Source organism: Mesoplodon densirostris, chromosome 11 (assembly GCF_025265405.1).
Source record: "Mesoplodon densirostris isolate mMesDen1 chromosome 11, mMesDen1 primary haplotype, whole genome shotgun sequence".
NCBI classification, from domain to species: domain Eukaryota; kingdom Metazoa; phylum Chordata; class Mammalia; order Artiodactyla; family Ziphiidae; genus Mesoplodon; species Mesoplodon densirostris.
In genome coordinates, this window is record NC_082671.1 from 37,913,534 (window position 1) to 37,928,729 (window position 15,196).

Below are 15,196 nucleotides of genomic sequence, written 5' to 3' on the forward strand. Positions count from 1 at the left end.
GTTTACATTTGCTCACAGAATGCTCCAGGGCAGGAATACTTGGTCAGTGGGCAGGGCAGTTCTTCTCCATGCAGTGATTTAGGGTCCCAGGTGGCTTCCATTAGTGGTTCTGCCTACAGCTTTGGAGCTCTTCAGATCCAGCCAATAAGCAGAGAAAGAAAGACTGGAGTAGGTACTGCCTAAAAAACAAACAAAAAACAAAACAAAACAAAAGCTCAGAAGTGACCTACAAAACTTCAACACCTATTCCATGGATAGGAATTAGCTCCATTATCCTACCTGGATGCAGGCAGGAGAAATGTCATCCCTGGTTGGACAACCATCTCCCAATGACAACTTTATGGGAGGGGAGCGTGGATTTTTGTGAACAATTAACTGCTCCTTCCCTATTGGGGTTTTGGTATGTCCCAAATTAGTTTTATGGGTGAGCTTCAAAGACTGAAATCAAACAGTCTCTTCCAAATTGACTGACCTAGAAATTCACTGATCCCGAATTTAATTCTCTGCTCACAGATCACATCCCTGAGAGATCAGGATCCTCCTTCCTATGATGCTGCATCATAGCCAGATTTTACTCTCAGAAAGTGGATTCAAATGTGACTCTAAAATAGTACTGAATGATTCATACTCTTTACAGGACAGCTATCTATTTTGCCCAGTTAACATCTTCTATGGAAAAAAAATTAAATTATATCCTTAAAGTGTATGTATTTAATGAAATTATCCTTGTGTCCAAAATGCTAGCTGCATGAGTAGGGCACTGTTTCTTTTAAATAACTACTTGCCTCAAAATAAAATGATGTGTTATTTTAGAGAAGTGTCTCTCTTTAGTGATAGTGCAGATAGCACCAGTTAAGATTGAGCAGCTTTTTAAAAAAGAAGGAAAAGCTAAAGGAAAGAGCCCTTAATATGAGTCAGAATAGTCATTTATGGTTGTCTGTTATTTTATGATATACAAAGTACCTTCATACAATTACCTAACTTTACTCTCAACAATCTTTTGAGATATGTAAAGCATCATCCATCTCAATCTCAGCTGAGCAAAATGAGGTTTATAGAGCTTGAGAAGCTTGGCCCAAATTCACACCCTCCACTGTACCATGTTGCCACTCAGGCTACCTGTTTCACATCCTAGTTCCTCTACCAGTGACTGCTTCTGGGCAGAGAACCTCATCTCTCTGGGCGATGCTCTTCCCAACTCTAAACTGGAAATTAAGCCATTGACCCCTGGTTCCCCCACCTCTATGCTAAATGAGATCATGTGTGAGAGCATCTCTACCTTTTAGTTGTAAGTGATCTTCTAAAACTATAGCATTGGAGTGAAAATAATTTTAAAATTTTATGTTCGTAAAGATTAAGCACTAATGACACTGATAATAATAGCCAGTGAATAAAATTCTTTCTTGTGAAGCTTCTTTGCATTTGTCTAAATGTAGCCTTCAGCATCTCTGCTACTTCAAAACTGGACAGAAGTTAATTCTTGAAGCAGAATTAAACTCGTATTATCTCAAAACTATTAGGAAATAGAGCAAATCCTTCAGAGATGTGGATGAAGAATGAATGTATTATCAGGTTTAGAAAGACCATTTGTGAGGCCTGCTTACACACATGAGGCTGTTATTGGTGCATTTGCACAGTGTACTGTCAATTGTAATGTTTTTCTTACGCTATGGTGTCACAAACGCTGCATGGTCCCTGTTGAAGGAAAAGATATATGTGTATTCCAGTTTCTTTTACATTTGTAATATTTTACCTTCCAGATGAAAGATTTTCTTACTTGTTAGACTTCAGTAACTTTTTTTTATTCTTTTGGAAAGTCTGTTGAAATTCCACTTGGTTTCCCCAGAGATCTGGGAACATTAAAAAATAATGTTTTTTACTCCCTCAACAAAAAGATGCATTTATTAACCAGGAGGGAGTGTAGAGCTTCTGAAAAATGGTTTAATTACTGGCACGGAGCTAGACCTTAGCCCTACATATTTGAAGAAACACTAAAGATTAACTTTTATTGGCTCTTGGGACATCTGTTGCAAACTTTAACAGTTGAGTAGTTAAACACTGGCCTAGCAAACCCTCAGCCCCAGTGAAAGTTACTTGGTGTCTCTGGCTCATTTTCTGAGTCAAGAATCATGGCACAACAGCAATGTAGAGAAGCTTGGTCCAGATGGTAAAGTATTATGCAAATACTAAGGGTGTGGCCAAATTCAGTAATCAGCTTTGTCATATTCTGTAACTTTTGATTATACTCCCAGGTTCATTGCATTCTACACATTAGTAAGGGATAGTGCCCAGAGGGCTCCAGCCAAGTGGGCACAGGTCCTGATGTTTTCTCATCTCTTCTTATTATCCCCAGGAGAAACAGGGACAAGTGGGGAGACAGGACACGCTCACAAAAACAACTGTCTTGTGCTCGCTTCAGCAGCACATATACTAAAATTGGTTAGTCTGCCTCCTGCATAAGGATAACATGCAAATTCGTGAAACATTCCATAATTAAAAAAAAAAAACCTGTCCAGCCCTAACAATACTAGCAGCAAGTAGCAAAGAGGAAGTCCAAGAGCTGATTCTCCTAAATCCTAAATTCTGTACCCCAATGCTGCTGCTCCCCTCTACATCAGGAGGCTTGATTTTGCCAAAGCAAGTACAGCATGGCCTTAAGCTGAGAGGTACTTATGATTTTTAACAAAAAGCTTTATCATTTAAGAAGCATGATATTCATACAATATTCCAGTTGGACTTCTTTTCCACAAAGAAAGCATACACTTAGAACTTTTGGATTTCCTTTCTGAAAGCTTATTCCAGCTTTCGTTCATCTATAGCCAACTTTGGCCTGTTTTATATAGGACAAGAACAAATAGGCCATAAAACTGGAATAGCTGAGAATCAAGTTCTTATTTTCATCTCCTTTACAGAATGAGCCAACTTGTCTATTTTTAGATATGTGCTCTCCCCCGTCCCCATTTCTGTCTTCCCTCTATTTTAGGTGCCAGTGAGCAGTGAAATTTCAGAAGCTGACTCTAAGAGAGAGGGTTTAGTATGAATCACAAACAGTATGATTATTACCTGGAAAATCTAGTCAATTGGACTCCCACAATAATATACCCACATTCTTCATCCCTCCAGCTCATGCTGCCGCCACTTCCCTGCCTGTGGGACCCGCAAGGGGCAACAGTCTGTCTTTTCCTGAATATAATTACTCCTTCCTGCAAATGTTAAAAAAGTCTATTTTAAAAAAATTCCTGTTATATAAGATGCATCTCTGTTCCTCTTACTCAGAAAAGAAGTTGCTTTCTCCTTTGTCTGATCCCAATATTTATGACTTCTCTCCCTTTTATCTATTCCAAAGAAAGTTTTCTCCTTTTACTCTTCCTTCATCTTAAAAAATATTTTCTTGGGTTCATAGAGTTCTTCTCCTTTAAGAGCATAGATATTTATAAGAAAATAAAAAAGATAATTTTTTTTTTTTTTACACACGATGTCTTTTTCCACTAAGAAGTAAACCCCTAGAGGTGGGTCCTGTGTAACGTGTGTGGTATCCTGTTATGTTGCTGGAATCTGCAAATGGTCAAGCAATTGCTTACAATTTCTGTATGTGTAAAGTGGCTTGTTTTGTTAAATAAGTAAATGGGCAAGTAGCAGATGCCTAAGAAGAATCACTTGGCCTTAATGAAATGTTGTTGTTGTTAGATTTAAGCTACTATCTAATGCAATACCCTGTTTTCATTCTAACAGCAAACTGCTCAGCCACCTGCTTTAACGGAGGGACCTGTTTCTACCCTGGAAAGTGTATTTGTCCTCCAGGACTTGAGGGGGAACAGTGTGAAATAAGTGAGTATTGACCTGCATTGTCTTTGTTCGGTGGTGGGGGGCGGGACTTAGAAGCTCCATCTAACCCCTTCGTTTTATTGATGAGGAATCTGAAGCCCAGAGACAATGAATACCTTGTCTAAGGTCTCAGGCCAGTGGTTTCTTTTTACTAGATTGAGCCGCCATCTGTTTTGGCTAAAGGTGGGCAAAGAGTGACATAGCACAGATGACTCAGAGCAAATGTTCTCTGACTCAGTTATCTGGGTTTGAGTTAGTCACCATGTTGTGTTGTTTCTTGTTAGTGATTTTTGTCCCCTTCTCATTGTGCAGAGCCCATAGTTTCAGCCTGGAAATGTAGATCAGAGCTTTAGGACAGCTGGACTTTGTTCACCTACCTGTAGGCATAGAGAGTTTTTTCTCTGGCACTCACTGCCACATTTCCTAACCAGACGGAGCCTAGTAACTCATCTCAGAGAAAAGGATAGACTCAAGGTAAAAGATGGGGAAAAAAAGCTGCAGAGCAATAAAAACAAACAAACAAAAACCTAATAGCACATGCAACAACATGCATGAATTGCACAGATGTTATGCTAAGTAAAAGCTGGACACAAGAAAGTGCATGCTGCATGATTCCATTTTTATGAAGTTCAAGAACAGGCAAAAGTAATGGATGATCATAGAAACAAGAATAGTGATGGGGGCACAAAGGAACTTTATGGGGTGCCAAAAATGCTCTATATCTTGATTGAGGAAGTGTCTCATGAGTGTTTATTTATGTAAAAAAAAAAGAGTTGAGCCATAAACTTAAAATCAGTGCACATTATGCCTTCACTAGATGTTTGTCATGCTTTGATACAAAAAAAATAAAAATGTAAGGGTGGAATGTGGTAGGTAAACATTCTTTTGGGAATCAGGATACCAAACTGCTTGCCCTGGCCCTGTCACCTCCCAGTCACGTCACTGAAGCTCTCTGCTCAACTCAGAAATGAGCCAGCCCCACTCTCAATTGCTCTATGACCCAGAAGACAGATAACACCAAAGCCCCGCTCAGGAAGGAGCAAAAGGAATGTGAGTGAGCACGTCTGCTAAAGGTGCTGTGTCCCTGCCTTTCTGGAAGTTCTAGAATATGGCATTTTTACCTCCAGCTGTATTGTATCCATAAAACACCACTGTGTTTGGTACAGCCATAGTTTTTGAAGTTGTACTGGGTTCAAAATTAAATAATACTGACTTCCTATTTTAACTTTCAACCTCTAATTTATTTGTGGGTTTTTGTAGCTTAATAAGTAGTAACTGAAGTGACAGTTTTTTATAGAGTTCAAATGAAGTACCTCTGAAGTTTCCATAGGACATGTAATTAATTGTCAGGATGTGGCTTCTGCTCTTATTAATTACCCTGCCCTGATAAAGATATCTCTGAGCTCACTCCCCTCAGTTTTCTTCCCATACTTACTCTCAAACTTCACATATTTAGTTGGTTCATGTTTATGAATCTTTGTTCATGGGTTCATTTCTCTTCATGTAGATATCTGTTTCATGCCCTTAGGTTTATGACCTTTCCATTGTCAGAAACTGTTTTCTATTCTTTTTTTTTTTTTAACTGCACCAAAAATGTGGACCTTTTGAAAGCTCCTGATTATCCCCAACACAAGTTATACTCAAATCCTTTTAGGAAATTTTTTGTTTCTATTACAGGAACCAAATTACCAGGAAAAAATTAAAATGGGTTTTGAGTTGAAAAGTGCCTCTAGTGTAATAGAGACAAAAAGTTGAATTATGTATCCTATTTTTAAATTGAGATACAACTCACATACCGTAAAATTCACCATTTTAAAGTATGTAATTGAATATAGTCACGAAATTGTGCAGCATCTCTTCTAATTCCAGAACATGTCATCATACCCCAGAGAAACCCTGTACCGATGGGCAGTCACTCGTCATTGCCTCTCCCCAGGCCCCTGGAATCCACTAATCCACTTCCTGTCTCTTTAGATTTGCCTATTCTAGATATTTCATATAAATAGAATCATCCAATATATGGCCTTTTATGTCTGACTTCTTTCACTTAGCATGTTTTCGAGGTTCACCTATGTTGTAGCATATATCATTACTTCCTTTTATTTGCTAAATAACATTGCATGTGTGGATATACCAACCACATTTTGTTTATCTATTCATCAGTTGATGGGCATTTGGGCTGTTCCCACTTTAGGACTCTTAACGAATAATAGTGCTGCTATGAACATTTGTGTACAAGTTTTTGTGTGAACGTGTTTTCAGTTCTCTTGGGTATATACCTAGGAGTAAAATTGCTAGACCACATGTTAACTCTTTAATTTTTTGAGGAACTGCTGAACTGTTTTCCAAAGTGGCTGTACCACTTTACATTCCCACCAGCAATGTACAAGGGTTCCAATTTCTCCATATCCTTACCAACACTTGTTACTGTCTGTTTTTTTAATGAAATATGTATTCTGATGCTATTTATATTTTCATTTCTCCTGGCCTCTATCAGAATTGATATCTTCTCAAACTTCATTCTGACTTGACTGTGAGATATACTTGCAGTTTAACAAATAAGACCATGGTTAGAAGTATCTAGATGTATGCACCTATTTTATCTTGTTCTTTAAGGTTCACAGACTTTACAAGAATCTTTAATGAACCTTCAGTTAAAAAGACCAAATTATTTATACTGTACTATAAATGTTTTTTAATAGCTTAATAGGTTCTTATTATTATAAAACTTATCTGTATAAAATGTTCTCCATAAAAAATTATAATATTGGATAAAATAATTAAAAATCACTCATCATTCTAAGACCCAGAGATGACAGTTATTGGCGCTTATTGTAAACTATTTTTATCTTTTTTCTATGTGAATGATAGTCACAAATTTAAGTTACCTCACAATCTGATGGGCAGAGGAAGTTTAATATCTTTATTTTGTCAATACCTTATCTCACTCTTCTCACTGGTTAGAGTTAAAATTCAAATTATTTAGAATTAGTCAAATCTGTTTGTCTTCAGGCAATGTTTAGTCTCATTTGGGTAAAAATGTGTAATCGCTCAAGTTGACTCAGTTTACCACTGTCCAATGGATAGATTGGTTGCAAAATGTTTTCAGGAAAAGGAAGTCAATGTTACAGACACTTACAGAATTTGTAATTTTAAAACAATCATCCCTTCATGATGTTGTGGCTCTATGAGGTTTGATCTAGGAATGGCCTTCTAACCGTCACTGGCAATCATATTTCTGTGGTGAGATAACCGGGAGAGAACATCCTCCTTCCTGGCTGCAGTGATCCTAAGGGTCCTCACTTCCCTCTTGCCAAGAAAACAAAAAGATCCTTGGAGTCATTGAAAATATTCTCTCCATCAATCATTCTTTGCATTATCCCTGGATACCAAGTTCACATCTCATAGAATATGGGGAAACTTGGGCTCTCCAAGTATTTCACAATACCTCCTCTATCTTTTCTGCCATATAGTTATTGTCTCACATCTTGCTTACTTGAAAAAACCCAGTGCATTGCAGAGTACTGTGATATGATCCAATTTTGTGCATATGATGTGGACAAATGTTTCTCTGATGCTAATGGAAATTCAGAATTAGGTATTCCTTTCCTTAAATTAGAGTTGGGATCTTGACCAAATAGTAAATGCTATTATTTGTATCCAAACCTATCAAAAAGTACAATTTTGGATTTTTAATGGTCAATAAAAAGGTGGCATTCTAATATTAAGATCGTTTTAATACATGTTTCTAGAACATCCCTGCATCAGAAGAACCTACAGGTCTAATGGCATTCCAGGTTCTTGAGAGAATCTAACATCTCAATACTGTGTCTGTATTATCTCCACAATGACTAAATGCTGCTTTGGTTGATTTATATATGAAGAAAGTCATTTTTGGAGAAATAAAAAGAGAAGAAAGTGTTTTTAGCAAAATTACTTTCATATGGGATTCACTTCATGTTTGTCAAGCATAATGCTTGCCTGGAAAAAAACTTCAGCCTTAGGATGGCAAATTCTAGATTGCAGAGGGAGAATAAATAGCTTCAAAAGTAAGAAAAAAAAAGAATATTATATAATTTTTACATCTAAGGCCCTATTCCAGCTCTACAATCCTGTGATTCAAAAATCTGTGAAAAGACTAGCAATACTCATTTGGCACAGAGATAAAAGAAAGAATGATGTATCATTAGGATCTAAGACATTCCAGAAAAATGCACAGGTGTGGAGTCAGGCACCTTTTGTGCCCCACCTCATATCCTTTCTCAGCCAGCCTTTCACTCCAGCCACTGCTATGACCTATTTTGCACAGACATAGCCTAATTGCACCTTAGCTGTGTCACACTTCTCTTGCTTTCCACCCAGAGACTCCTGAGTACTGAAAAAAAAAAAAAAATACAATCTGCATTCACACAGTCACAGAATGGAAACGCAAGAAAGTTATTCCGTGGGGTGACCTTTGATCCGTGGGAGACAAGTACAGATGGATAAACGCTGCCCTCTTCCTTCCTTCAGTCAACCTGAAGATGCAGTCAGTCTACCTGGCTCCTCAGAAAGACGCTGCAGGATAGAGCCCAGTTGCCCATAGTGATGACCAACCCACAAACATATTATACTTTTGTGTTGGCTTTCCCCACTTTGCCGTTTTACTCTCCCCATCCCCCATTCCTGATCCCTAGGATCACTTCCCAAATAAACTCTGCACGCAGGCCCTGCTTTCTGGAGAACCCGAGGCTAAGACAGAAGTCATCATGTCCAGGTATAGGCCTGCTTTCAGAAAAAGTGACATACAAAAATCAGAACTCAGAAAAGATCAGTTAGGGCGTCATTCATATCTTCATTTTTAGTATACCTTAGATTACAAGCATTTATGAATCAGTTAAAACATTATTCTGTTTATTTAAAAAGTAATTTAGGGCTTCCCTGGTGGCACAGTGGTTGAGAGTCCGCCTGCTGATGCAGGGGACACAGGTTTGTCCCTGGTCCGGGAAGATCCCACATGCCGCGCTGGGCCCGTGAGCCATGGCCCCTGGGCCTGCACGTCCGGAGCCTGTGCTCCGCAACGGGAGAGGCCACAACAGTGAGAGGCCTGCGTACCGCAAAAAAAAAAAAAAAGTATATAAATACATTTGAACAACATATTCATTGTAGAAGATACATATCCAGAATCATAAGTAAAAATACTAGCCTGTTTGTTCCAAAAACGAGACTCAAGGGCTTCCCTGGTGGCGCAGTGGTTGAGAGTCCGCCTGCCGATGCAGGGGACCTGGGTTCGTGCCCCGGTCCGGGAAGATCCCACATGCCGCGGAGCGGCTGGGCCTGTGAGCCATGGCCGCTGAGCCTGCGTGTCCAGAGCCTGTGCTCCGCAACGGGAGAGGCCACAGTGGTGAGAGGCCCGCATACCGAAAAAAAAAAAAAAAATCAAAAACGAGACTCAAACAGTAACAAAGCCAGGGTAGATCAGAAATAAGTGGAAATAACTGCCATTTAAAAGGCTTGATCCTCTCAAAGCCTTGCAGTTCCTTTGAAAAAATGTAATTGCCTCTGAATGAAGCACAGAGTTCCTTGCTTATTTGCATTCTTCTCTATTTCAGGCAAATGCCCACAGCCCTGTCGAAATGGAGGTAAATGCATTGGCAAAAGTAAATGCAAGTGCTCCAAAGGTTACCAAGGAGACCTCTGTTCAAAGCGTAAGTACCCCGTACACATAGTCAATCTGTGTTACAGGATAATTAAACTAGTAGGAGTCTCTTCTCTCTATATAACTTCTGTACCTAGTGCATGTTGCTTGGGCATCACAATTAACCTTTCTTCACTGACATATGTTTCCTTGAAGTAGACCAAAGACGTTGTATGAAATCCATGCATGTAAAAAAAACTTAGACACATTAGCACACACAACCAAACTTTTTAACTCTTAGGAGTTTTCTTAAGGAAGATGAACTTCCATTGCCCAGCAGTTTCAAAGTCCTCCTGAGCATCTATTGTGAATGAGAAGCATCAGGTCTAGTTTAAGATTACTCTCAGGACTGTTTCAAAAAGTCCAAAACTGACTTCTAGCTGGAGATTGACTTAGAAAGAAAGAAAAAAAAATTAAGGGATGAAGCCAAAACTAACACATTCTAAAGAACGGCAGGAAAAGCAGCTGCGTAATTCTGTTGACATATGAAAGCTCAGGAAACATTCTATCTCCTTTGCCTCTAGCTGTCTGCGAGCCTGGCTGCGGTACACACGGAACCTGCCACGAACCCAACAAATGCCAATGTCAGGAAGGCTGGCATGGAAGACACTGCAATAAAAGTGAGTGCGAGCCGTCTGGGGAGCCAGCCTTTTGCATGTCTGTTTCCTGGCTCCAAAGGCTGACGGACAAGCCTAACTCAGCCCTGCTTTCCTTTTCATGAAAGCAACTTCTCTTCCGCTGCCTGTTCTCCTGCATGCCACATCCCGCCCCACCGGGTACTCTCTAAACTTTAGAGCCTAAGCTTTAGAGTATAAAGAGGAAAGAAAGCATCACTGTAAAATAGCAGCACCACATCTGTAAAATAGCACCACAAATACCTTCCGGGTTGAATTAGTACTACGTGGTGATTTGGTAATACGGTATGTTAACTGTGATAGAAATAAGTAAAAGTAAGATTTTAAATCAAATGTATTTCAGTATCTACATGGTTCTGACTTTATCATTCAGGATTGATCAGTCAGCATATAGAACATGAAGAGTTCTGCTCTGTAAAATCTTTAAACTGTCTTGGTTATGGTATGCTTTAAATGGGTTCTTTTGTGGGAGAGTAAAGGTCTGTGAAGTACAGGAGAGATATTATCATGGAGTTGTGTTTTTTTCAAATTTATTGAGTACCAAAAATGAACTAGCTATAGGCTAAGAAACCACTGACCTATTTTATACACAAAATGAAAGTTGCTAAATTCAATCATTCCGTTTTGATTGATATGCTAGGCATGAACCCAGGCACTGGAGACATACCAGTGAACAGACAGAAAAGGCCCTTCCTGGTAGCACCCAGGTTCAAGAGTCAGCAAGTGAAGGAAATAAATAATGCAGTTTCTGCAGGTTCATCCTGCAGCTTGAACTCAGTCTCCTGAGTATGGGCCCACTGGCCATTTTCCTTTGAGGAAAGAAAGGCTTCATTCAGTCATACAACTCCCTTGATTAACAGACATCCAGATTGTGTCTACCAAATTGTGTCTCCAAAATAATGTACACAAATTGAACAGATCACTTTCACATCAGATGTTTTCCTAAATCAGTGCTCTTCAAAGGGTGATGCATGTAGCCCAGTGAGTGTGGAATGATCAGCTGGGTGCTGAGGGAAAATATAGTTTGAAAACATTTTTTATATTTTATATTCTTTTATTACATTTATGTATAAATTTTATAAGGTATATATAGTTATATATCTCAATCTCTAATTTCTAATTTTTGTGCATATTTTATAACTCACATTATATTATTCTGATATGTATGTATACCATTTATGTGTAGGTATACATGTTTGTTTATTTTAAAGTATACTGGTGTCTGGTCTAGGCTAAGCCATTGATTTGAGTCTTTTTCACCCACTGAATTGGCTGGATGGTAGATTGAATTGGCTTCAGGTGGGCATAGCTTAACAAGAAGTGGAGCTCCTCTGGAAAAGCATTCCTTTACCGAGGTGGGAATGATTGAATGGTATCCCTGTTAGGACATACTTGGTTGGGGGGAGGGACTTTCGTGGGAGTAAAAGACCTATAGAAAACTAACCATTTCTGGAGCCATTTTGGAAAAGAGTTAAACCAAACCCTTTATGCCACCTTTAACTCAGGATACAAACTGTGCAGTTTGTCCCCAAATCAGAGTAAGTTTCCAGAAGTGCTTGGGCCTAGGGATGACCTGAAGTGAGACCATAGATCCCAGGACTCAATTACAAAGGTCTTCTGGGACTCACATTTGGGGCCTGGTGACCGCCAACGACGATGGGAGGGGAGTACAAGAGGCACTGTTCCCGCTGTTACACCCAGTCGCTCTTCCAGGAAGAAGGCAAGTTAGGGGCCCTCATGCATGTAGTTTAGATGAGCAATTCTGACAGGTCTGCCAGCTACCAAATAGCACTCCCACTTGTAGACTTTGCTGCTGAAAGCTTTTGTCATCTGTTCCTCCTTCAGATCCAGGCACTGCATGTCAAAAAGATGCCTTGGTGTTTGATTCAAATGCAAACGTGTTTTCCAGGAGAGGCCACCCAGCCATTTTGTACATTGGCTGAGAGAATCAGGCTGAAAGAATGAGGTTTATTTTGATTAAAGGGAGGGGACAAGGAAGCCCTGAGGCACAGAGTTCTGCTAAGAACAGACCCCCAGCAGGGTGACACGCTGAGAGGTCCCAGGCACCCAGACATCCTACTTGGGAGGAGGATACTGGAGACAGACTCCCCGGCTTAGGCTCCCCTCACCAGGGAGGTGTGGGCTTCATGGGTTGCAGGGTGAGCAGCAGGGTGGGGGTTTACTCCAGCTAATTGTTGGCTCATTGTTTTGGCTGTGCCATGAGCTACTAGCCTACATACTGACAATTCAAAGAGCCACATTCAGGAACAAAGTATTCTGTTCTCAGTGGTTACTTAACGGCATGCTTGCATTTATTTATTTATTTATTTATTTGGCTGCGCCAGGTCTTCTTTGCGGCATGCAGGATCTTAGTTGCAGCATGTGGGATCTAGTTCCCTGGCCAGGGATCGAACCCGGGCCCCTGCATTGGGAGTGTGGAGTCTTAACCACTGGACCACCAGGGAAGTCCCCCCATGCTTGCATTTAAAAACCACAAGGAAGGGATGTCCCTGGTGGCACAGTGGTTAAGAATCCGCCTGCTAGTACAGGGGACACGGGTTTGAGCCCTGGTCCGGGAAGATCCCACATGCTGCGGAGCAACTAAGCCCGTGTGCCACAACTACTGAGCCTGCGCTCTAGAGCCCGCGAGCCACAACTACTGAGCCCACGTGCCACAACTACTGAAGCCCATGCACCTAGAGCCCGTGCTCTGCAACAAGAGAAGCCACCACAATGAGAGGCCTCTGTGCAACGAGGAGTAGCCCCCACTCACCGCAACTAGAGAAAGCCTGCGCACAGCAACGAAGACCCAACACAGCCAAATTAATCAATTAATTTATTTATTTAATTTTAGAAAAAAACACAAGGAACAAATGAAATGCCAAACTTGACTCTAATGCACAGGAAGATGGAGGCAGATTTTTTTTTTTTTTTTTTTTTTTTTTTTTTGCGGTATGCGGGCCTCTCACTGTTGTGGCCTCCCCCGTTGCGGAGCACAGGCTCCGGACGCGCAGGCTCCGGACGCGCAGGCCCAGCGGCCATGGCTCACGGGCCCAGCCGCTCCGCGGCATATGGGATCCTCCCAGACCGGGGCACGAACCCGTATCCCCTGCATCGGCAGGCGGACTCTCAACCACTTGCGCCACCAGGGAGGCCCTGGAGGCAGATTTTTAAAGTGTGATTGCTCCTTTAGGAAATCAGTAGAAGTGAGTCAGTGTCCAGAAGCATCTCCAGAAGTTCACAAGTAATAAGAGGCTTCAAGTTGTGTAACTCAGAGTTACACTCCACTTACAATGAGCTGGAAATGCTATCGATAGATGCCCACCTTCACTGAAACTCACAAATCCCCATTGATAAGGAATCAGGTCAAATCATAACCTTTCCCTAACATGTGTACTGGAGCCCTTAATTCTTATAAAATTCCTATTTTGTGTAAACGCAATAGCCACTCCTAATCATGTGATCTATATGAAGAATGGGGGTTATTACACTGAACTAGATCAATGTAATGGAGTCTGGTTTTACAAGGCAGTGAAAGGATCAATGACCAAGTCCGCTGCAGAAGCATCCCTGCTATTGAGACCTCAGTGCTAGATCCTTACCAACCCTTGGGTGGAGAACATCCTTCCATTCAATCACATTCATCCAAAGTTTGCATCAAGAGTATCTGCATGGCCAAAATACATCGAGAATCAGAGATTCAGTGGAAGCCAGATTTGACGGAGTTAGTAAAATGGGTTTCTTTTAACAGAGATCTTGAACCTGTAACATCTCTTCATTCAGGTAGCTTTTTGTGATTGCTGTGGTCTTTCACTCTGGGTTGAAAAGGGAAAATGGATTTCATTTGAATGATTAATAATGAATCTGAAGAGCCTGTTTTTGTAGTTTCTTTTCTTTTAAGCTGTGAATAATTTTGCAGGATACGGAGCCAGCCTCACGCATGCCCTGAGGCCAGCAGGCGCCCGGCTCAGGCAGCACACGCCTTCACTTAAAAAGGCCGAGGAACGGCAGGACCCACCTGAATCCAATTACATCTGGTGAACTCCGACATCTGAAACGTTTTAAGTTACACCAAGTTCATAGCCTTTGTTAACCTTTCATGTGTTGAATGTTCAAATAATGTTCATTACAGTTAAGAATACTGGCCTGAATTTTATTAGCTTCATTATAAATCACCAAGCTGATATTTACTCTTCCTTTTAAGTTTTCTAAGTACATCTGTAGTGTGATGGTATAGATTTTCTTGTTTCAGTGCTTTGGGACCGATTTTATGTTATGTAAGTTGTTCAGGTTAAATTTTTGTCTTTTCAGTGTATAGTTGGCAGATAATTTCCAAAAGTACAATGCATTCATGATGTCGAGGGGCTGGGCAACATTAGAGAAGATAAATGGAACAAAAATGCATAAATCACAAGGGTCTGGATGAAGCAGTTAAAAGTGCTGAAGTTATAGCATTTCAAATTATATTGTCATGTATTTAGACATTTGTCACATTTTTAAAATTCCCCTTATTTCTAAACTCACAATACATTTTGACCTTACCATGATTCCAGAGAATTCAGTATTGAAAAAAAAAAAAAAAGGAGAAAGAAACAACACTGTGGTAGTGGCATTTAACGATATAATATATTGTAAACACAATAAAATAGGGAATATAATGTATGAACTTTTGGCATTGGCTTGAAGCAATATAATATATTGTAAACAAACACAGCTCTTACGTAAACATTTTATACTGTTTGTATGTATAAAATAAAGGTGCTGCTTTAGTTTTCTGAGTGTTGTATGGAGTGGTCTTTGCATGTGTTATTTTATTAAAATAAAGTTGGTTGCAATTGAGTGGAAGTTAAAACTTTGCAGTATCACAAAAAAACCGAAGATATTCTTTCCCTGACTCTGTGCTAGCTCTCCAGCCTCATCTCTCCCAGTTCTGTCTCTACTCCAGCCATGTCACACTACGCTCTGTTGTCAGAGCCTGCAACACTCCTATTTAAGTCAGCTCCCAGCTTAGTTGTCATTTCTTTCAAAAAGTCTTTTCTAACCAGGATGTGTTAAATAT

The 15,196-nt window shown here is 40.2% G+C and overlaps 1 protein-coding gene across 1 annotated transcript in view; it reads left to right on the forward strand.

The window, feature by feature from the left end:
* The window catches only part of WIF1 (WNT inhibitory factor 1), an 89,137-nt gene extending 74,225 nt beyond the window's left edge, over positions 1 to 14,912 (forward strand). The window contains exons 7-10 of the mRNA XM_060112524.1: positions 3,733 to 3,828; positions 9,417 to 9,512; positions 10,027 to 10,122; positions 14,057 to 14,912. Of these exons, the coding sequence (XP_059968507.1) occupies positions 3,733 to 3,828; positions 9,417 to 9,512; positions 10,027 to 10,122; positions 14,057 to 14,178 (410 nt within the window). The 3' untranslated portion in view covers positions 14,179 to 14,912. The remainder of the gene's footprint in view (positions 1 to 3,732; positions 3,829 to 9,416; positions 9,513 to 10,026; positions 10,123 to 14,056) is intronic.
* Positions 14,913 to 15,196: the final 284 nt, after the last annotated feature.